Source organism: Ochotona princeps, chromosome 11 (genome assembly GCF_030435755.1).
Source record: "Ochotona princeps isolate mOchPri1 chromosome 11, mOchPri1.hap1, whole genome shotgun sequence".
Classification (NCBI taxonomy): Eukaryota; Metazoa; Chordata; class Mammalia; order Lagomorpha; family Ochotonidae; genus Ochotona; species Ochotona princeps.
Window position 1 is genome coordinate 71,091,839 of NC_080842.1, and position 23,620 is coordinate 71,115,458.

At 52.1% G+C, this 23,620-nt stretch overlaps 1 protein-coding gene across 1 annotated transcript in view; it reads left to right on the forward strand.

Moving 5' to 3' along the window:
• The window catches only part of STK32B (serine/threonine kinase 32B), a 201,602-nt gene that overhangs the window by 174,608 nt on the left and 3,374 nt on the right, over nt 1-23,620 (forward strand). The window contains exons 7-11 of the mRNA XM_004579221.2: nt 14,672-14,775; nt 17,410-17,526; nt 18,179-18,304; nt 20,474-20,605; nt 21,855-21,919. Coding sequence (XP_004579278.2) covers nt 14,672-14,775; nt 17,410-17,526; nt 18,179-18,304; nt 20,474-20,605; nt 21,855-21,919 — 544 coding nt within the window. The remainder of the gene's footprint in view (nt 1-14,671; nt 14,776-17,409; nt 17,527-18,178; nt 18,305-20,473; nt 20,606-21,854; nt 21,920-23,620) is intronic.

Here is a 23,620-nt window from a genome sequence, read left to right on the forward strand (position 1 = left end):
AGGGACCACATGAGGCATGGGTATACCAGAAGGCCATGCTGATGAAGCAAGCCACTTGTCTTTAGCCCTGTGGATGGAGGGAGTGGCAATGTTGGCACTCACTCCTGGTGTGCTTTCCCAGTGAGAGTCTTACTCCTGTTCTCTGCTCTCCCTTTTTGTTGAGTAACCTTCGTAGAATTTTTGAGATCTTTCTATGGCTCATGAATTTTTTTACCAAGTTCATTTGCCTGAATTTGTAGGAGAGGATGTGGCTCAGCTGGATACTTTTGCAACTTAACAGACCTGTGCCTTCTGTTGCCCACGTGAAGCGTCAGAGTAGGAGGCTTTGCTCTCTGACATCTCCTGGCTCTTCCACTCTCCTCCAACACCGGTCAGGACCTTCTCTTTCCTTGGTCTGTAGGGCCCTGTTGGGCTCGCTTTTGCTTCCACTCCACACAGGTCTTGCCAAAAGAAGAAGTTGGGGTTAAGCCCTTTCCTAGAAGGACCCCAGGCAGGTGGATCTCTCAGATGCTCCACTTCCTGCTGAGCTCACCCAGGGCCGTTGGCACTCCACTCAGATGCTAGGGTGGGGAGAGCAAATCCCTACCAGTGTCAGCTGCTGTCCTCAGCAGCTCAGCTCCTCTGCCCCGGGAGTGGTTGCAGACCAGTGTAGAATGTGGGGTTCTCTGCTCTACCAGCTGCTTGGTTGCTTTTGTCTGCAAGGAAATCACCACCATGAAGCTTTTACCCCGCTGGCATTTTGTCATACACACACACACACACACACGTAGACTTGGGAATATGGACAACTGAGTTTTGTGGTTTTTGTAAAGTTAATGCAGCGGGTTTCGGTTCAGCTCTCTGTTTGCCATGTTTTCCACACTCTGTGCCATCAATTCCACAGAATTCACTCTCCCTGCCATTAATTATTAGCTTCTTAACAATGAAGTCTGGGCACAGATAAATGGTCACAATAAAAGGCAACTTGCTTTGGCGTGTCTGCTGTATGGCAGGCACTGGGCTGTCTGTTTTGCAACTGTAACTTCATTTAATGCTCATAAATAAAAAGCAGGCACGGTGATTTATTCTCAACTTAGAGGAAAGAACCCAGGGCAGAGAGAGGCCAGGAGAATAGTGCAGTTGGCATTGCTGGTGGGGGAAAGCCCAGGTCAGGGTGACTCCAAGCTGAGCTCCAGTAAGTGCCCATGGCATCGGTCTTAGGAAACCACTGGAAAATGCAAAGGTAGGTGAATCTGCTCAAGTGGAGCTAGCTCTTCAGGATGGGACTGCTTACCCAGTAAGTTAACTCCTGGCTGGATACCTCTCAAAATCTGTTTCCAGAAGGATCCTGAACGGGGGCAGATCTGACCCAAGAAGACTCAGGAGAGATCAAATGAGCAGGACCCGGAGAGTAGCCAGGTGGAGAATGGAGTGAAGGAGCTGCTCAGGCTGCTTCCTGTGCAGCAGAGTGGGTTGCTGTCGTGGCCGCTGTGTGGGGGACAGAGCAGGACAGCAGGCTGGTGGGCTGCGGATGATCTGAATGCAAGGTGCTGAGGGGACCCCGACAGTCAGCTGCTGCAGGCATCCAGACAGCAATGTGAACCAGATGTGGAGGTGGGAGTGGCCAGAGGTAGATACAGCAACACGGAGCAGGGGCAAGGGCCACTGGGGAGAGGGGAGAGAGAGGAGAGCCCCAAGTCCAAGGCCTGAAGAATGCCATGAGGAAAGGGCAGGGAGAGACCAAGGGAGACCAGGAGGTGGGCAGCAAGGAGAGAGTGCCTCGTCAGCTTGCCCAGGACCACACAGCTGGAGGTGAAGGTGCAACGCTCTGTAGCCACATGTGGCTGCATCCAAGGCCCGTGTCCAGACCACTGGGGCAGGCTACCTTTAGGACCCTAGGGTCTCTGTCTTGAAGCTGTGCTTCTCAGACAAGAAGTAAGTGAGTGGTTCCAGCTGTATTTGAGATTCAGGGCCTCTAGAATCCTCAGCAGGGGTGACTTGGTCCTGAACGAAGGATGGAAGGCACAGGAGATGTGAAATGTATGGGAGTCAGACCTGACTTTCCAAATGGTCAGCTGCACCAGGCCAAGGGGCGTGGGAGAAGGATGGAGGGGTGGGGGTGGGGGTTCTTTCAGCAGAGCTGAGTCCTGCATTCCTTGGGGCTTCAAGTGCCTGAGGTCACAGTGGCAGGCTTGTGGCTGCTACTTACATGAGTTGTTCCACTCAGAGGCCCCCTTAACAAGCTCCAAGAACGTTTTCCACAGAACAGGCTGATGGCTCAGAAGGGCATATGCGGAATTTGCATTCATCACAAAAGATAGAATTCAGAACTGGAAGGTCCAGAGGGTCTCTCCTAACTGTGCTAGTTCCCCCGAAGCCCCCACCCTGGGACTGCAGAGTTCATGAGTCCGAGGTGGCAGGACTCAGAGTGGCCTAGGGGATGCGGGACAGCAGATACTCCAGTCCTCAGCAGCTCACGTCCAGAGGAGCACATGGTCTGTGGAATATGCTGGACATGGGCAAGCGTCACAGCCAGGGAGGTGTGAGCAGACCCTGGCTCAGGGAGGAGAGATGGACTCTTTCTGAACACTTTCAGGGAGGAGGAGGTGGCGATCAGAGTTGGACTTTGAGGGATGCTCTGTGGGGTAGGCTTAGGGAGAGGGCGTTAGGCAGGAGACTGGTGGAAGATAAAGCTGGTGGAGCCCTTGCTTTATAGCCTGTAGGGCAGAGGAAGTGGGGGAAGCAGGAGGAAACAGAGGTAAGCATGAGAATGTTGCAGCACTGCTAAGAGCCCAAAGAGCTAGGAGGAAGTTCTTGGCTGCAGGTGTCATGGTCAGACTCATGGACTGACCGCCAAGCTATGCAGTCCCTCCCTCTCCCCCTTGAGGGGACAGAACCAGTGCTTTCTGTCATGTGCCTGTTCAGGTCGCTTGTGCAGGATTTAGTAGTGGGAGTGTGCGGTGCCCATGGCAAGGTGCCTGGCAGGTGGTACCTGATCCTGTGGCTGTAGGCATTGTTCCTTCTTAGATGATTTCTTGGTCTGTGCTGAGCGACGTATACCCCAAGTCAAATCCGTAACTGCTGCCTCATGGGGCTCCCCATCAGACTGATGAAGATGGCGGTTGAGCTCCGCATTGTTGAGGCACCACTTTCATACAGTAAAATGCACTCCTCATGATTGGTTCTATGATTTCAGACCAACACATAAGGTCATGTAGAAACCATCACCACAAAGACATGGAACACTTCCCTCTGTCTTCCAGAACTGCCTCATTCCCAGTCCCTAGCAGCCAGGGACCGACTTCCCACCTCTCAGGTTTGGGAATGGAATCACACCATAGCTTGCCTTGTGAAGCAACTTCCCACTCACTGTTTAAAGGTTACTTTTGGTGTGGGTAGAACTTTGTTTCCTTCTATTATCGGGTAGATAACTCAGCTGGTTGCATATACTTAGGTATATGGTGTTGTTTATCCTGCTCTCAGTTTTACTTAATTACAAACGAAGCCACCATCAGCACCTGCATGCATGTTTTCATACAAACTTGATTTGGCACCTGTCTAAATAAACTACCCAGAAGTAGGATCGCTCAGTCATATAGTAAGGGTGTGTTTAACTTTCTAAGACATTGCCCCAGATCCACTTGAGATGCCTACATCCCATATTAGCACGCCTGGGTTTGAGCCCCTGCTCAATTTTGATCCCAGCTTCCTGCTGATGCTCAACCTGGGAGGGAGAGGTAATGGTTCAAGTGCTTGAATCTTTGCCATCCACGTGGGAGGCTCCTGACCCATTTGGGAAGTAGCCAGCAGATGGGAGAACAATCTCTCTCTCTTGCTTGTCTCTTGCTTTTAATATAAATAAATGCTTAACAATAAAGTAGAAGAATACAAAGTTGGGAAAAAGAAATTACAGACTCCCTCTGGAAGTGACTGGAACATTCCACATTGCCCAGTCCTTCCTTGGTATTGCCCTGCTGCCATTAGCTGCTCCAATGGATGTGTCCCCAGTGACTGATGGGGTGGGCTTCCTCCCACTTGCCTGCTGACCACTCATGTCTTCTGTGTGAAGCCTCTCCTCAGTTCACTTCTGGGATTACCATCAAACTTTGAGAGTTCTTTATGAGTGTCACACAGTACTCATTCCTCAGGCAAGTGCGTTGCAAATGCTTCTCCCACTCAGTTGCCTATCTTCTTATTATCTTAAAAGTGATTTGAAAATGCAGAAGTTTTAGATTTTGATGAGAGCTAACGTTGCATTGATTGGCCTTGGTTTTGGTGTCGTAACTAAGCAGGTTCTCACGTGAGGTCCGAGAGGTTTTCTGAATTGCTTTCTTGTGAGGGCTTTGTGCTTTGGAGCTTTCCATCTAGAGTTCACTCTTGAGCCAGGCAAGAGATGTGGCCCAAACTGTGTTTGCACCCAGCTTCCCTGGTCCAGCGCCCTTTCTGAAAGCACCCTTCTTTTTCAAGGTGCTTTGCAGCTTTGTCCACAGTCATTGGACACCAAATGTGCGTCTGTTTCTGGGTTTCCTTCTGTTCCATCAATCTCTTTGTACTTTGGCTAATATGACATTTTTCCTGGAGCTTTAGATTAATATTTAAAACCAGGCAATGAGAGGCCTTCAACTCTTTCCTGCAATTCAAAGATAATCTGATTTGACTACACCATTTGCCTCTATGCACACATTTTACAATGAACTTAACTCATTTCTATCCAAAGCTAGCCGACTGTGTACTTTTTAGGTTTGCCTTGAGTTTTTACCACAGTTTAAACAAAAATGGCATAGCCATGTTCTCCCACTCACGAACACAGCTTCTCTTTCTACACACTTAACACATAGTGGATCCTTCCTCCATAATTTGTAGTGCTCAAACATATTTGGCACATTTTGTTACCCTCATGTGAAGATGCTTGTAAAATTCACAGAAAATGGAATTGAAAGATAAGTTAGTTTGGGTGCAAAAGCTTCGAAGTCCATGAGACTCTATGGTCTTCAAGGAGTTCAGGGAATGTAGGGCAGGAATTTCAAAATGTGATTTGGATTAAGTTTCTCCACTGACATGTTGAAGTAGTCTTGTACTTAGGTAGTTTTTGGATTTGTGGTGGTATTCCAAGTGCTACTTAAAAAAAAAAGTTAGCAATCATTAATTCTTCATTTATAGAAATGCAGTTGATTTTTGTATTAGAATTTTGTATTACTCTCTTAGAAATTCTAATAGCATTTCTAGTGAATTATTTCTAATTTCCGGGTAGATAGTTCCGTTTCAAACAGGCAGTTTCATTTCTTCCCATCCAACATGCATGCCTTTTCTTTCATAATCTCTGGGCCTGGCTGGAACATGCAGCCACCTGACCTGTCCTGATCTTAGTTGGATGTTCCGTGTGACGTCAGCTACGAGGTATTTATGTTTGCTGTCTGGCGCTTGGTTGATGTTCCCTTTTATTTCCAACTTGCTGAGCTCTGTTTGCTCGTGAGTGCACGGTGCACTTCCTCCCGAGATCAAACGCCCAGCTGCTGCTCTGCCGGCAGTTGGAGTGGATTGAGGCGGAGCGGCTGAGTCAGCCCCACACTCCCAGAATGCATCGCCTGAGTCATGATCTCTACATAGTGCTGGAACCAATCTGCTAACATCTTGTTCACAATATTTACATTTAGTTGAGCGAGGAACATTGGTCTGTGGTTTTGTCTTTTTGAAACAAGTGCGCAGTTTCGGAGTAGTGTCAGCAACTTCACAACTGCAGCGGAGCGTTCGGAGGCCTTCTGTGTTTTGGGGGATGTGAACAGCTTGGTGTCACTGCTGTACGCATTCGGCAGAATCAAAATTCAATGTCTAGAAATAAGTACACTTAGACTACCAGTGAAATTATTAATTTATATTTCTTAAGAAATTCTTGTGTTCCACTTTTCAGCTATTTGTAATGTCTTAATTCTTTCAGTGAGTGCAGATTCGGCAGCTGCGTCCTTTCTCTTCTGAATTGGTAACTTGTATTTTCCTTCTGATTTTATGCTTCCTCAACGTATCCTCTCAGATACAGTGAGCTTTTCAGAGCCGGTTTTCAGCTTTGTTCCATTCCCACATTATTTGCCTATGTTCTGTTCTGCTGACTTATCTTGATTCTTCCTGCTGCTTATTTGGAGTTTAATGTGTTCTTCCTATCGTTTCCTAGGATGGAAGTTTAGAGAATCTGTTCGAGGTTTGTTCTCTGCCAATGCACACATTCAGAGCTTCAGGTTTTCAGCCCAGCTTTAGCTGCAGCCCACAGGTTTTTGTATATTATTATTATATTTTCATTTAGCTACAAGCACTTCCAACGATATGTAGGAGTTTTCCATTGACCTTTCTGCAATGGTCAGGAAAAAAGACTTTATTTCTCCTGATTTCAATAATGAAGTTTTCTTCTATGACCCAGGGTCTGTCTCGGTGAATGTTCAGTGCACACCTGCACACCATGTGCTTTTTCTTGGTCCGCAATGTGTTCTATAAACGCCAGTTGGGTAAGATGGTTGCTACTCTTACCAGGTCTTCTCTCTATCCTTGTTGATGTTCTGTCTACTTCTAGCAATGACCAAGATGAAAACAGAGAAATGCCCAACTATAAATTGTGAGTTTATCTGTTTTTCATTGCGCTTCAGTTGTGTGTGTGTGTGTGTGTGTGTTTGAGGTTTATGCATTTATTTATAAGAGCTACAGAGAGAATGAGAGAGTGATCTTCCATCTGCTAGTCTACTCCCCCAGATGGCTGCCACAGGCAGTGCTGAGCCAGGGTGAAGCCAAGAGCCAGGTGTCTCATCCGGGTCTCCCATATGGGTACACAAACACTTGGACCGTTCTCTGCTTCTTGCCCAGACATACGTAGGGAGTGGGATCAGAAGTGGAGCAGCTAGACATGACCTCCCTCTTGGGTTACCACTCCCACGAGAGGGCACGAAAACTAGGACAGGGGCTGGGATGGCTAGACAGAGAGGCACTCAACAACATCCGTGAGGGCTAGATAGTGGAACTAGTTAGATGGAACTAAGCTTCAATACCCATCGACATATACAAGAGCCAAATGGGATGTGGGACAGACTGGACTAGTCTGCTACACGTACTGGCAAACCAGGGTAGGGGGCAGGCCTGGTGGGAATTATTGTGGGTCGCTCTAACTAGGCTGCAGCCCACACTGGTTTATGTGAGGGCTGAGTATGTGCTGGGCAGAACCAGGCTGGACTGCAACACCTATTGGTTCCAGTGGAAGTCGGGGCTGAAAACAGAACCAACCCAGCAATTGCAACCACCAGCTGATCAGGGCGATGGACTATGCCGGGCCCTGTGCTTGCTAGTACATACAAGAATCTGGTCTGGGAACACCTCAGACAGAGTTTCTTTGGGGATCTCCCCTATCTAAATGCCGGACTCAGAACCCTAACCAAGAAAAGACAGAAAGCAGAACAAGTCAATCAACCACCTCAGCTATATGTTGGCAGCGAAATACTGGGCAAATGGAGACTCTATGATGGACTGTGTCAATCACTGGATTCTTCAACGACCTCATCGTGCTTGGAGTGGCGAGACTGGCAGCGATTCATAACAGGTGAACTATCAAAACCACTTGAGCAAGTATCTCAGAGCATGCCCCACATGTGGGACCTGGGGTGGGTGGAGACTAGGTGGGGCTTCTCCCTCAATATCCCTGTTTACCTCAGATACATGAAGGAAACAATGTGGAAATAATAGTCTTACCCACTTTCCTATAGCCCTTGAACATTTTTACCCTAATTAACTATGTAAAGATTGTCAAAAATAAAATAAAAAATGGGAAAAAACAAAGAAGTGGAGCAGCTAGGCATGAATCGGTGACTTAGCCCACTGTGCCACAGCACTGGCTCCTGTCGGCCTGTCTTGTCTCATGCATTTTGATTCTGTGTTGTAAGGTGTGTATACATTTAGGAGTGGTTAATTTTCCCACTTATTATTGTGTAGTATCCTTCTTGTTCTTTGTTTCAAAGGGTACCCTGTCATGTTTGCATGAATTATCAGGGTGGCCTGGCAAATATTTATCAACAAGGAGTAAAGACGAAAACAATTCGTGATTAGGGTTTACTGCTTTTCGTGATGTAAGGATTCCCATGAGGACTTATGTCAAGTGACCAACGTGACGGTGTCAGAGGTGCTAGCGACGCACTCTGGGGAGCGACTGTGAGCTGAGCTGCAATAGCAGACTGCTAATGTCTTTGCCATCCCTCGTCTCTGGTCTGCCCCCGCATCTCTGCCTCGGGCACATTTCTTACAGACAGCCTTTCTCGTCTAGGCCAACAGTCTGTGTCTTTCCTTTGATACTGGACTATTTATATTCAATGTAGATGTTGCTGTCACTTAATTTGTTTTTGTATATTGTCTCATTCGAGCTCTGTTCCTTGGTTCTGCCCTATTTTTTGTTAACTGGTTCTTGTTTATAATTCCATTTTAAGTTATCTATTAGCCAAGTATCTGTACTTCTGTTTTCAAAAATCGCTTTTAGAGGCTGCCATAGATTTACAATATGTATATCACCAAATGATCAGAATCTACCTTGAAAAATTTGTAATCTAAAAATCATGGCAATATGCTTCATATTGTCCCCACCTATCTTTTATTTGCTATAAATACATAATTCATGGTTTTAGTTTTGCTTGATAGACCATTTGTATTTATAGTGGTTGAAAATAAATCCTAATTCAATATTTGTCTTCATTTTTAATTTAATATTTACCTTCTCTCCATTTGCAGTATTATTTATTTATAGAAGTTTCAGTTTTTTGCCTGGTATAATATTCATTCAACATGAAAATTTTCTCTTTCTGAAATGAGTATCTATCAGTAATGAACTCTTCTATTTTCTTTTTTTAAAAAAGATATATTTATTTTTATTGGAAAGTCAGACATACAAAGAGGAGGAGAGACATAGAGGAAGATTTTCCGTCTCATTGTTCACTCCCCAAGCGGCCACAACAGCCAGAGCTGCACCAATCTGAAGCCAGGAGCCAGGAGCCTCCTCCGGGTCTCCCACGCGGGTGCAGTGTCCCAAGACTTTGGGTCCAGCCTTGACTGCTTTCCCAGGCCACAAGCAGGGAGCTGGATAGGAAGCAGGGCTGCCAGGATTAGAACCAGCACCCATATGGGATCCTAGTGTTTTCCAAGTGAGAACTTTAGCCACTAGGTGATCATGCTGGCCCAAATTCTTCCATTTTCTGTTTGCTTATTGAAAACATCCTAAATTCCCTTAAGGTTTTAGATATTTTGACAGTGTCGAGATTTGGAGGTTCACAGGGTTGTTGTTGTTGTTGTTGTTTTTCTGAGACTGAGTGTGTTGCTCCTTCTGGCTGGCTGTCTCTGACAGAGCTGCTGCAGTGCTGCCCCCACGTTCCTCTGTAAGACACCTGCTCCCGTGGCTGGCTCCAGAGTCTGCATCCCGGCGCAGAGGGCGGTGCCTTCGCGTCATTTCCGCCCCCTCCTGCTCACTGAGCTCCTTGCAGATATGATTCAGTTCGTCATTTGTATGACATTCTTCAGGATTAGCTCTGCAAGTATTTTTGACCCATTCTCTCTCTACTCTTCTTCTGGGTTTCGTTGAACACCTTGGGCGTTTCCACCACAGCCTTTGGACACTCTGCTTTTCCCCTGCCCTTTTTCCTTAGAGCTGCACGTCAGGTAATCTGACTCGCTTCCAGTTTGTTGGTGGGCTTGCTGGGGCAGCTTCTGTCTCTGCCACTCCGTGTTGGTGTTTGTTGTATTTTTAGCATTTCTGTATAAACCTTGTATAATTTATAACTTTCTATTGAGATTCTCATCTGTTAATAAGGCATGATGTCCACCTTCTCAAATATTTTAAATTAATTTAAATCTGTTAATTCCAGCAACTGTTTCATATTTTAATTTTGTTCTGTTGATTTTTTTCCTCTACCAAATAGGTTTTTGTTTTTCTGCTTTGTTGCGTACCTCCTAACTTTTGGTTAAACATCTGGACATCAAGTGTATAATGGCATTTATAGTTGGAAATGGGCGTGGTGCTGCTGTTAATTCTGTGTGGATTAGAGTTAATGTCAATGTGTTCAAGAGTTGAGCCTGGGACCCAGCACTGTAGCCTAGTGGCTACAGCCCTCGCTTTGCATGTGCTGGGATCCCATATGGGCACTGGTTCTAATCCCGGCAGCCCTGCTTCCTATCCAGCTCTCTGCTTGTGGCCTGGGAAAGCAGTCGAGGACGGCCCAAAGTCTTGGGACCCTGCACCGGAGGAGGCTCCTGGCTCCTGGCTTCAGATCAATGCAGCTCCGGCCATTGCGGCCAGTTGGGAAGTGAACGATCAAACAGAAGATCTTCCTCTATGCCTCTCTTCCTCTGTGTATGTCTGACTTTCCAATAAAAATAAATCTTAAAGAAGAGAAAAAGAGTTGAGCCTGATGTAGGATTTCTCGTTGCTGTGATTATCTTCCATGGACCACTTGGACTGTTAGGTTGAAGCTGTTTGGTTTCTTGGTCTTCGTTTGGGATTCCTGGTAGGGCTGTGCTTCTCCGTGGTCCTCCCGTTGCCCAGCCTTGGTCTCTGCTTCTCATGGTTTGGTGCTTGCTCGTCTTGGGGAGTCATGGGTGGTATTCATTCTCCAAGGTCTTGGCTCAGCCTCAATAACACATAGACTCAACATCCCAGTTTTGGTGGGTCTTAGGGCATATTTCCTGGATCTTGCTCATTCCAAGGGATAGAAAGCCATGCTTGGGTGATGCCAGGATGACTTCAGCCCCTTGCCTCAGCTCGGGGTTTGGTCTGGCCCATCCTGTTGCCCACCTTTGAGGACAATTTGCTTGTGCCCTCATGGTGTGTACTGCCCTGCATCCTCAGTTCAAGCTTTTGCTTCATCAGCACACGGGAAGACTGGCCCAGGTAGGGCTGCCAAGAGTGCCCATACCCTGGCTTGCCCCAGTACCTCATGAATATGTAGTGAGGTCTGTACAAAAGAGGTTGTGAGAGCATTCAGTCTCCTTGTATCTGAGCAAAGAGTGTGATTCAAGTCTCTCACTTAAATCCATGCACAATAGTTAGCAACCAGTAAGCATTTTAGCTGGGCTGTTTTTATCACCTGCCATGCCTGTTAAAGGAATCTGTACTTCTGTGTGCTTCTTGCTGGTTGGGTCTAAGAAAAATCATGCTTTTGTATAATTCCTAGCTTTTTCTCATTTCTCGGCTATGCATGCATGATTCTCCAACTTCTAGATTTTGAATGCAAGCGGATTATTTGAGATCATTCCAAGGATTACATAGGAAAGTGAGATGATGAGGGTTATATAGAAGATGAATTAAACTGAAGGATTCAGTAGCAACTTTGCAGAGAAAGTAACTTCCAAGCCTGGTGCCCAGGGAAGCACAGGCATTGTTCAGTGGGAAGGGAAGGGCCGGTACGTGCTACTTGCAGCACCAAGATCCTGTCATAGAATGTCATTTGCTTGTTAATGCACCTGAGCACGCAGCACAAGATGCCCAACATCCGAGGGAGCACGCCTTTCCCGGAGACACCTGAAAGCTAGAAATAGATTGCTATGGACTCACCACAAAAGCTTAACCCAACCCTTACCCCCACAGTCTTTTTGAATGTCCTCAGAAGAAAATCCTCAGGATTCGGTCTCTCATCTCATCTGTGCAGAAATGTTAGTGGGAAACTGTGGTAACTGGACGCGCACCCCACTACCAAGTTGCCTTCCCCGTACCAGGTGATCCACCTCAACAGCCTGACAGAGGTGAGGGGAGATGATGTTCCAGGTGCCCAAAAGGAGGAGAGAGAAAGGCTGGTGAGACAGGACACACCTCTCGATGAACAGATGCCCTCGGCTGAACAACAAACACAGAGACGTGAGCCTTGGGGGAGGACAGGGTATACTGTCAAGAGAGGCATTCAGACGTCACAGCAGCGACTGCCTGCATCGTAGATGGGTTCCTGCAGAGGATGCTGGCGTGGGCATGGGTGACTGCACCGAGTCAGGGTAGGCTCGGGCTTGATGCCCAACCCTGCATTGCTAGTGATTTTGTGTAGCAGAGAAAGCTATGCTGTGCTAAGATAGACTTGCATGCCAATAATGTCGATAACATGTAGCATTAGTACTAGTGTCTGTTCCTACCTTGAGAGCAGTAATTTATAGACAATCTGTGCCTTGAAAGTATTTGAAGGACTTCTCAGTATACTTCAGTTGATTTTATTTCACTCAGAGAAGAAGCACCAGTAAGTAGTAAGTATTCCCATGTGTTTTAGAAGCCGGATGTCAATGGGATGAAAACCAGTACTTGTACCTGACATTCCAAGTAACTTGGAGGGAAAGAATATGACGAAAACATTGGCTGGTTTGGTTGGAGCATAACAATTAGAACAAATAATTAAAAATTCTAGTCTCCAAACATTTGAATTGGATAAAAGGAAATTTTGATGCCCTGTCTCAGTTTGCAGTAGCACTTTATGTATGGCGCAACTTTAAAATACAAACAGAAAAAGGAGATGGCCCGAGAACTTGAGACCCTACTGCGTGTGCGGGAGACGTGCACGGAGCTCCGGGTCCAGGCTCTGGCCGGGCCCAGCTCCTGCTATTGTGACTATCTGAGGAATGGGTGAGCAAATCAATGATTTCCTTGTCTCTCCCTCTCCCACTTTCTCCCCCTCTGTCATTCTGCCTTTCAAATAAAATTAATTAATTCTCAGAAAAGAAAAGGAAGGGCAAATTATCACAAAGGTGGAGCTCCATGCTGCACTTGTCAAGACTGAATCGAGAAGGAGCTTAGCATTAAAAAAAGAGCCAAAGCCAGACTGGCAGGACAGAGGCAGGGGGCGCCAGGGGCACGAGCCTGGAGAGGGAGATGGGCCGGCTGTACAATGTCCCAGTGCCACGATGACTTCTGTAGGGAGGTCAGTGCAAAGCCTTAAAGGGCTCTTACCCACGCGGGTGCTGAGCAACCCTAATCCGATTGCTGCTGGATCCCAAAGCTTGGTGTGCTGCCATGGCGCCGTGACAGTGCCGCCCCCGGCCTCACGTGAGCGGTACGGTCACAGACACGTGCACCCACACTGTGGTACACAGCTACCTTCGGGCTGGGTGAGTGAACCCAAGTTTCAACTCGGGTCATCTCATCACCAAGCTATCATAGTGTGTGTGTGGAAATATTCTAAAATATGACAAAGTCCAGAACACTGCTGGTCCCAAGATATTCAATCTGTGAGTGTAAACTCACTTTTACAAAACTATTGTTTACTTATTTGAAAGAGTTCTATAAAGAGAGGCAAAAGAGAAGGCAAGCCAGACCAAAACCAGGAGCTTGCTCTGGGCCTGTCTGCTGGGTGCGGGGGCCCAGGGCCTCGGGCCCCTTCCGCTGCTCTCACAAGCTCATTAGCATGGAGCGGAAGTGCAGCAGGCAGGAAGGGATGCTGGTGCTACAGGTGGCACGGTAACCCAACCCGCCACAGGGCTGACCCCTAGACTTCCTTTTGCTTCAGCACGAGAGGCCTGGTTTCAGGGGCTCGTGCCCAGGCTCTCTCACTGGCGCCTCCCAGGGCACAGCACTGGGCTGCCAGGGAGAGCAGTACCCTGCGCTAGCGCCGCCTGGGCCTTCTCCTCCGTGCTCACGCAGGCCGACACAGCCAGCTCAGCAGCTTTCGGGTGGCGCTGCGTCGTCTATCCCTGCAGTTCATCAGCGTTGCCTGGCTCGCTCATCAGCCGATTTACACGTCCCCCCCGCCTCTTGCCATGCAGAGTCTAAACCAACCACTGGGCAGTTTCTTAATACATTTTAATCAAACCAGTTTTGGGTTACGATGACTGCTCCTAGCGTCCCCCGAAAGGGAGAAGTAATCCAACGGAGTTGTGTTAGCTCAGGTTAATATGCAAGCATGTGACACTGAGTTCATCTGGCTCTTGAAGTGCCAAAGAGATCTGAATCACACCCAGTACTCCAGACCTGTGCCAGGTCTGCCACTCATCTCTGCTCTCCGTGGCTTCTTCGCACCTGCCTTGCATTGTTCATTGAGTCACAAATCGGTGTAATAAATATTAGGTTTGCCCTGGCTGCCTGCTTTGTGTCTGGCTCTAAAGGTGCCACATGTGTTATCTCATGTTGGGGAAGGGGCTGTTATTATTCGGTGGATTACAAGACGGATTCAGAGGCCAAGTGCTTGGTAGTAACCGAAAGTTGCAGGGGAATTCACTGGAATTCAAAGCCATGGCCAGGACTGGGACTTCTCCACTATTCTGATGCCTCAGGCACCTGCTTCAAGACCACCAAATCGTGCACCTGCCAGCAGCTGCTTTTGCATTCCATGGACTTCCTCCTCCCTAGAGAGAGGAGCCAAGAGCAGAGGACCGTGGGTGGTGGACTGTCCGCCTGCAGAGGGACAACACTGGCCGCATCACCCCCAGACGTGGGTTTCTGGGAGAGGTTTTGTGAAATTTTACTTGTCAGGACAGCTGGAATCTATCTCTGGGAGCCCACCCTGCTTCCTCAACCTGCCATGCTGTGTTGAACACTGGGTGCACTTTGCTTCCAGGCTGGCATCCCAAGGAGGGCAGAGAGGCTGCTGGACAGGAAGTGCACCAGGGTCTGATGTGCAGGCCTGGTGGGAGGCACACAGGCTGGGTGCGGTCCCTGAGGGTTGGTGATGGTGAACTCTGCAGCCCGTGATGTTCTTGACCTTGTCTTCGACAGCCCCGGAGGTGTTCCAGGTGTACTTGGACGGAGGCCCTGGGTATTCTTATCCTGTTGACTGGTGGTCGCTGGGCGTTACGGCCTATGAGCTGCTGCGGGGCTGGGTAAGGCACACAGGGACATGGGGCAGCAGTGGGGACGCTCAAGCGGTGCCAGGTCTGTGGCTGGGACAGGAGCTGCAGTCCGGAGCCCTGGGGCCTTCCTCAAGGGCCACTGAACTCTAGGAGTGTCTAGTGTTGAGCTGGTTCCCCGGGGCCACAGCACCATTCCTATTACTGCCAGTAAGCGGCACCTTTCCTGAGCCTTCCCTCGGGGGTCCTGAGAGCTCTTGGGGAAGCGGGTTGTGCTGGGCAGATTGGTGGGCTGGGACCAGGGAGACAGCTGACAGCAGCAGGTGGAGTGGTCAGAAGCCGTCGGGAGGGAATGGCTCCTGCTGTTTCCAAAGCAAGCAGCTCCTCTGCGAATTCTGTGGGGTTCTCTGCTCAGGAACTCAGGTGCCACTCTCAACAAAGCAGGGAACAGCAGAGGTTGAGCATGGGGCTCTCAGGGCGGGGACGCAGGAGCACCTTTGCCGACTGGCACAGCTCTCTGCAAACATCTCCATCTGACTCCGTGTCTCACCCCCAGGGCAGCAGGCTTATCCTTGGTCTGGTCAAAAGCTGCACTGGAAACTAGTCCTACAATTCAGGGAACCTTGGAGCCTGTACCTGCACCAGAGACCTGGGTAGGATCTAGCTTCTCACTGAGCTCAGCCTAGAGATAAGAGGAGGAGGGACCCCCTTACCCACCCACCCACCTACCCATCACAGACAGACGACTCTGCCCACCCCATCTGGAGACTGCGTGGCAGATCATCACCCACTCACCTGCCTACTGATCCCACTTGGGATCCAGGAAGCACCTGATCCTGGAGAGAAACCGTTGCTTCGCCCTGGGTCAGCTCTAAGGGGTGGCAGCCAGCTGCTCTTTGTAGCCCGGGTCAGCACCCACCAGTACCCCATCTGTGATGGAGACCAGGCTGCTCAGCACGTTCGGGACTCAGAATCCTGTGCGTTTACCAAAACGTCAATCAAGTTCGTGTCTACTTCAAAGGCTGGGTAGGACCTGGATGATGTAAATGACCTTGCACAGTGACTGAGCCATGGTCAGCACCCAGGAAAGGCCATCCCCTGCCCCCTAACCCAGGGCAGTGGCTACTGGCAGAGCAGTGCCTGCTCACGCCCACTTGCTGACTGAGGAAAACCAGAGCCCCTCCCCTGCTCACTGTAGCCCTGAGTGCTGGGATCCAGACTCAGTCTCCTAACTCCCTGACATCCTACCCTGCCCCTGGGTGCTGGGATCCAGGCTCAGTCCCCTAACTCCCTAGGGCCACACTCTACCCCTGGGTGCTGGGATCCAGACTCAGTCCCCTAACTCCCTGACATCCTACTCTACCCCTTGGTGCTGGGATCCAGGTTCAGTCCCCTTACTCCCCAGGGCCGCACTCTAACCCTTTGTGCTGGGATTCAGGCGAAGTCACCTTGGAGGTGGCTGGTGGCATTCAGCTTCATCCTGAACATGGTGTGATGTCTTATTAGGGAGGCAGTGGGATTGTCTGACCACTGGACTCACGTCTGTGTCAGCTCACACTCTTTCAACTGCCGCAGACCCCGGAAGTCCTGCGGTGGGCCTGGTCCTTTTCCATCGCACACTGGGAGATGTTGCAGGAGTACAGGCCCACAGCACAGTTCTCATCCCCAGGCTGGGCACACGTGGGGCCAGCTGAGTTGCTGTGTGTCATAGGATGGTCAACGTTATCCCTGGCCTCTACCCGCTGGTGCCACAAGGAAGCTCCTTGCCCCCAAACATGGCTAGGCGTTGCCTTGGTGCCAGGCTGGGTCACTGCCTTGGAGTAAGGCAGGGGACCTTAGAAGAGCCTGAATGAGACAATGCTGGGGAGTAGGCGCTCCGGAGAGACAAGGCCTGGACCCTGATAGCCTACACTAACGTGCTGGTGGTCTTTTGCCACCTCCCTCACCTGCACGACCCTGGCCGAGCACCCACTCCCCACTAGGAACTCAGTAGACCTGGAAGCTGGAGGGTGCCTAGGGCTCCCCCTAGAGGTCAGAGTGCATAACTAAAGAAGGGTGTAACCAGTCGGGTGAGCTCTGGCCCTCTAAATGAGCATCCACCAAGGGGAGCCGGGTTTCTAGAGAGCTGTTCCTCCAGAGAGAGAGGCAGAAGGGATGAACCCAGGCTCTGCCGCCAGCCAGGCTCAGGGTCAAGGTCACAAATGCCTTCCTGAGCTGTCAGAAGCACTTAGGGATTCTGACAGTGACAGCGTTCACACTGAGGCTGAAGAGCGGAGCGAAAAGTGCTGTAGAGGAAGCCCCAGCCCCCACCGGCCTGACCCAACATGGTCGCACCAGTCAGGGAGCAGGGAAAGGGGTGCCTGAGGCCTCCAACAGTGACCACAAGCGTCCCTGGGTGCCCGGCAGACAGCGAAATTCAGTGTCCCAGCCTGTGACCAGATGAGGGACTGTGTGACCTCGAAGTCCCCTCACTTCCTGGGACCACACAGCAGCACCACCCACCCACTGCTCGCCGGCACAGTCCCCATCCCTCCCCTGGGTTCTGGATACCTGCTGCTCTGTGAAATCAGAGGAAAGCAGAGTCCAAGGTGGCCGTAGCGACCTTAAGCAGCAGCAGCAGTGCCTAGCCTGTCCTCTCCCCTGACCCTGTCTCTACTTGCCTTGCAGAGACCGTTCGACATCCACTCGGCCACACCCATCGATGAGATCCTGCACATGCTCAAGGTGGAGCGGGTGCACTACTCGTCCACGTGGTGCAAGGGCATGGTGGCCCTGCTCAAGAAGGTGGGAGCAGCCCTGGCCCTGGGCCACCGGGTGCAGACAGGACACCTGTAGGTGGGGGTATGGCGGGAGAGTGATGGAGTCAGCCAGGCTCCACTCTCGGTGGGCTCTTCAGGGGCTCTTCAGGGGCTGCAGGGGCTGTGGGTGGGGGATGCAGATTCCACAGTCGGGAGAAGGAATGGGTGTGTCCCAGCAAACCCTTGTCACTTCCACCTGCGAACACAGAAAGCCCTGAAGCCCCCTCCCCCTCAGATCCCAGAAGTGGCCTTGCAGGTGTGTGGGATTCAGTTTTTCACAATTAATTCTCCCCAGACCAGATCGGAAGGCAGAGAATGAGGCAGCTCATTCCTTCTGGTATTTATTGGAAGGCCCTGCAGCCATGGATGCTGGCAAGGCGCCCTGAAGCAGGCTGCAGATGCGGGAGGGAACAGAGAGCCAAGGCGTGGTCCCCCCCACAGTACCTTGCTGCGTAGCCTAGCAGGAGCAGCCTGGCTTCTCGGCTCCCTGACTCCTCACCGCCCAGCTACACGGGGAGGAGTGCAGACAGCAGCTCCCCAGACCAAGCAGTGCACCGCTGGACCTGTCCTGAGGGAGGTCCCACTGACCTCAGTGGCCTGCTCAGTGATGGCTACCTGTTTGCCCCCTCCGAGTGCAGCTCTTGACTAAGGACCCCGAGAGCCGCCTGTCCAGCCTCAGGGACCTCCAGAACTCGCCATACCTGGCCGACGTGAACTGGGACGCAGTGTTGGAGAAGGCTTTGATGCCCGGCTTTGTGCCCAATGTGAGTGAGGCTCCATTCATGCATGGCACACAACCCTACCCCTGCAGATGGCCAGCAACCCCTCTACCATGGCTGGCCACGTGACCCTCCCCAGGTTCCCTCCCTGCTGCTTCGCCGGGACCCCAGTTGTACAGATTCTTGCTGGTGTTGATCCTAGGGTTGTTGAGCCTGCTTCTTAAACAGCTGCAGTGGCCAGGCCCTGGGAGAATTCACACAGCTGACTGTGGGCTGAGCTCCCCAGCCAGAGCACGCAAGCAAACATGCTGGGTCTCTCCACACAGAGCCAAGGGGTGGTGGGAGAGGAGGCAGGGTCTGGGGCGGGCAGGCCAAGCTAGGGGACACTTGTAGGGGCAAGGGGAGAACCTGGACTTCGAGGGCAGGGGCAGAGGCTCTGTAGCTCTGTAGCTGCCCAATAAATCCAAAGGGAGGTCCCGGGGAGGGAGGTCAGGAAGGGGTACAGAGAGCCTGCTGGTAGCCACAGTCATGGTGAGAAGTGTGCCTTCAGCCCACTGGGGGGTTGGAAGCAGGGACGTGGACATGGAAAGCTGGCTGTTGCTTGTCAAGGGCTCAGACTGGAGCTGGGAGTGAACCACAGGGCAGGGGGGGAGACCATGGACAGCACCCAAGCCCTCCAGGAGCATCTGGGCGACTTCTAGCTCAACCACCTCCATGCACTGTGACCTGGAAAGCTGCGTGCCATCTGCCAACCCTAGTTCTTACCTGGCTCACATGTGAACAGGTGGATTCGAACCAACCTGCTGGCCATGGTGCTGTGAGCAGGAGGTGATAGAAGCTACTTCCAATGGCTGCATGTCTGAATGTGGCCAGAGACTCCAGCCCATGAAGCAAAGGAGAATTGATAGGCATGAGAGAGGTCCTGGGGACCCCAGGATGTGCCCCCCAACACACCCAAGCACTGAAGCCAGTTCACCTAACAGCTGTCACTCCCAGGGCTGCGACAAGTGCACCTACTAATGTCAGGTAGGGGAGGCAGCCTGGCTAAGGCTGCAGGCGGCAACAGCCTGGCTCCTAAGTTGGGTTCAAGGCCAAGAATCCCCTGGGAGGTGGAGGATCTGTCACTCAAGGTCAGGCCACACCCCTTTTATTCTGCACCTGCCTCGTGGTGCACAAGGAAGGAAGCTGAGGCAGACAGGGCTCATACGCCTTCCTAGGGTCACTCGGGGGCAGAGGTGAGGACACAGAACTGCGTGAACAGTTGGGCCCAAGCCCTTTCCTAGACCAGATCAGAGCAAGCTCCGCAGCAGCCGTTCACCGACCTGCTTCGCGCCAGCCCTGCCTGAGAGTTCCATGGGTACTGGTGCTCAGTCCTTTGAGTGGGGGGCCCTTGCTCACTGCATGCGGCAGAAGCTGAGCTGACTACTGAGGGAGCCCTGAACCCCCACAAGGCCATGAGCAGCAGGACGGGGGGCTCCTCTCGTGTGTTGGTGGAGCCATTGACGTCATAACCGCTATTCTGCACTGCCAGTGCCAGCCGCCAGGGTTAGGTCTCAGGACTGAGAACAGCCCCCAGGGACCTGGCATCCAAGGGCCCCCCAGTTCCTCCTGCCCAGGGCAGGTGGAGCACCATGGCCGCAGCTGGCTGGGCCTGCAGGTCAGCTGGTTCTAGCAATGGGGGAGGAACAGTGAACAAGGCAGGGTGCTAGGCAGATGTTGACCAGAAATGGCCTTTTAGAGTTCAAGCATGGGCATGGCACTGTGGCATAGCTGGTGAGGCTGCTATTTGCAGCACCGGCATCCCATATGGATTAGATGGCTGCCCCATCTCTAATCCAGCTTTCTGCCAATGGCCTGTGAAAGCGGCAGAGGCTGGCCCAGGTGCTTGAACCGCTGCTGCCTGCCTGAGGAGCCCAGAGGAAGCTTCCGGCTCCTGGGTTTGAATCCACCTGGATCTGGCCATTGCAGCTATTTGGAAAGTGGATTGAAGATTCCCCCTACCCCCTGTACATTCCACTGTTCAGATAAATAGATAAATCTCTAAAATTAAACAGGGAAAACCGAACACAGCCTCTCGGAGGGGTGTTTGGGAGGGGGCTGCCTGAGGGTGTGGGGGTGAAGGGAGGGGCGGGCAGTGGGAATGGCGTATGGAAGGAGGGGAGGGAAGCAATGCAGGGATGTGGCCCAGCCTGCCCCATCTCCACCTGTCCTCAGAAAGGGAGACTGAATTGTGACCCCACGTTTGAGCTGGAAGAGATGATCCTGGAGTCCAGGCCACTTCACAAGAAGAAGAAAAGGCTGGCCAAGCAGAGGTCCAAGGACAGTGCCAAGGACAACTGTCCCCTGGTGAGCACTGGCAGTCGCCATCCCTGCAGACAGGGGGCGGGGCCTGGGCAGGGGGCGCTCTGCAGCCAGAAAGCCTCCAGGCTGAGGAGCGCCCACAGAGCCACTGGGGTCCAGCCACACCCCAAGACCCACCCCCAGGCCCGCAGGGTGAGGAGTGCCCACAGGAGCCACTGGGGTCCAGCCACACCCCAAGACCCACCCCCAGGCCCGCAGGGTCACTCTCTTGGGGGTGGGGCCTTAGTGAGTGTCTGCATCCATTTTCCAGCCTGCACAGTAGGTGACGTGGCACAACTAAAGGTGATTCCCTGGCTGTCCTGAGGGGCCAGTCCAGACCCAGGCTTCCTCAAAGTCATGCGGTCTATAAAGGCAGTCATGGGGGAAGTAGGAAGTGGGGTTCTGCCTGGCTCCCCTGACTTGGGACGGTCCCCAGAAACCTTAATATCTCTATCTCCATCTTCACATGGCCTCTCTATACCTTGTGTGACACACGCGAATGCTGGTCATTGGATGCAAGGCCCACCCTGGTCCACTAGGTGCCTCAGCTTGGCTCGTGAAGCTCCTGTTTGCCAACAGGCTTGCGTGCTCAGCTGCCATGGCACGTGGCAGGTCCGTAATTCAGGAGGATGGAGATCAGCCGTAACAGCCCTTCCCCTAGAAAGAATATATGAAAAAAAAAACCCAGTATTTTCTACGACCACTTGGATAGGAAGACATATACAACCTTTGATGCTAACATTTATTTTTTTGTCTTCTCCTTTCATGAAATTAAATCATTGTTAGAGCCCCTAAAGCCGCTTGGGCCTCACACTCCGAGCCAGCTGTGGCTACTGCAGCAGTGGGCTGGCCGCTCCTGACCGTGGCCTTAGGGGAGCTCGGGGGCGGGAGGGAGAGTGCCCCAGCACAGGTCTGAGCAGAGGCTCCTAGGTGTGTCATGGGCATCTTGCTGCTAGTGGCTCTTGTACCTGTTCCTAGATTGAGAATCGGCCTCGTGACCCTGTGAGCGCCCAGGCACCCAAGAGATGGCGCTCGCAGCTCTCCCTGTCCCACCCCATCCTGGCTGCAAGTTAGATTTCTCAGGCATACCTCTGCCTGCTCAGCTCTGCCTGCACACAGCCTCCTCTGCCGTGGGTCCCACGGGGCCACAGCTCCCACTGAGATCTGCCTGCCCCTCCCCTGGGAGGCCCCCTTGCGCGTGTTGTCCAAACTATGCGGCGTCACTTTGTCACCTTCCTCTGTTGCCCTGTCACAGAATGGACACCTGCAGCAGTGTCTGGAGACCGTGCGCAAGGAGTTCATCATATTCAACAGGGAGAAGTAAGTTGGTCCCTCTGTACCCGGTGCCAGCAACGCCAGCCTGGCGCAATCTCAGCCCTGTGCAGTGAGACCCAGGTGTGGGGTGCTGACCCTGCCTGTGCACCGCCCACCCTCCGGGATCTTGAGGCATTCAATGGGAGCGAGGATGGCCCTGGACCTTGGCCAGGAGGCTGCACTGCAGCCACCGTGACCCAGGGCAGGACACTCAGCCTCACCAAGCCTGCCAGGCAACATGGCAACATGGAGGCTACACCCTCACCATGGTGCAGGGAGGTGGTGGTGAGAGCTGCTGAGGTCCCCGTTTGTCAAGATGTGAACATGGACTCTGTACCCTCTACAGCCTGGGAGGAAGCAGGCTCTGGGAGGGGCCTCTCAGGTCTAACCTGGCTATGCGGCTGTCCCTACATGAGCAAAAGAAGCAGAAAGCTCTGGGTGGTCCCTGACTAGGTTGCTATGTGGGGGTTCATGTGCTGTGCTTGGTTGGTCAGAGTTGGGTGGGTGGGTCGGGCAAAGGGGCAGCCCCATTCCACCACTGCTGAGTCAGACTTTGGACAAGCAGAGCTGAAGCAGGGATGCACCCTGCCCCCAGGGTCAGACGTGGGGGGGGCAGTACCAGCCTGGCCCTCACGGGAGCCCTGGGCAAGGCATGGGGCTGGGAGCTGCAGGAGAGGCAGCCCTGGCTGTGGGTTTGAGGACAGCCTCCTGGCTCAGCCGGGGATTCCGGGGGCGGGAGAGGGGGATGGGGTACGGCATTCCCAGAGTAGGAGCTCCACATGTGTGGCAGACGTGGCACGACGTTTGCATGCACAGAACGTGGAGGCAAGTGGAGAGTGAGTGACAGAGCAGAGCAGGGCTACAAAAAGTCCATGAAGGCCAGGGCCAGTCATTCCCTCGCGGAGGCTGCAGCTCTGTGAGACCAGGCACCTGTCAGGGCTCAGGCAGCCACCTCTCTGCAAGGCACCACTGTCCTTGGCAAGGCATGGAATGGCACAGGGAAGGGGCCAAGGGAGGCACCTGCGAGCCACAGAACGCGGAAGAGTGCAGAAGCTGGGAAGGTAGCTGGAGCCGGGCTCTGCTGTGGAATCCTCAGGCCCCTGATGACATCTTGGCCTTGAACCCTGGCCTCCGGAACTGGGAGCATCCATGTGCTGCACTAAGTCACCGGGTTGGTGGAGTTTTGTTAGTACTGCCCTCAGCCAAGACAGTAGCTTCTGAATCAGAGGCAGAGCAAACAGGCCTGGGGGCCTGGCCACTCTAACACCTGCCAGTGTGCCGCAATGGGGGCCTGGCCACTCCGATGCCTGCCGGTGTGCCACACTGGGGACATGGCCACTCCGATGCCTGCCAGTGTGCCACACTGGTACCCTCAGCTCTGGGTTGAGTTCCTAAAACTGCCCATCCATAGCTGCAAACCATCCCGGGTCTGTCTCCCTCACCCCGGGCTCACCATCTGCATCTTACTAGCTGTGTGACCCATGGATACCCCCAAATACCTCAGCTCTCCTGTCCCAGTTCCCTGCCCTTGCCTGGGCCAGACACACACCGCCGGCTGCAGAGAGAAAGCTGCTGACACTCCTCTGACACTCCCACTGCAAAGAAGCTACCATCAGCATGAGGCATTGAGCTCAGAAGGGGCTGCCCCAGGCCCTGGACGGAGCCATCCCAGGCCTGGACAGAGGCAGGTCTGGCTGAGACCCCAGT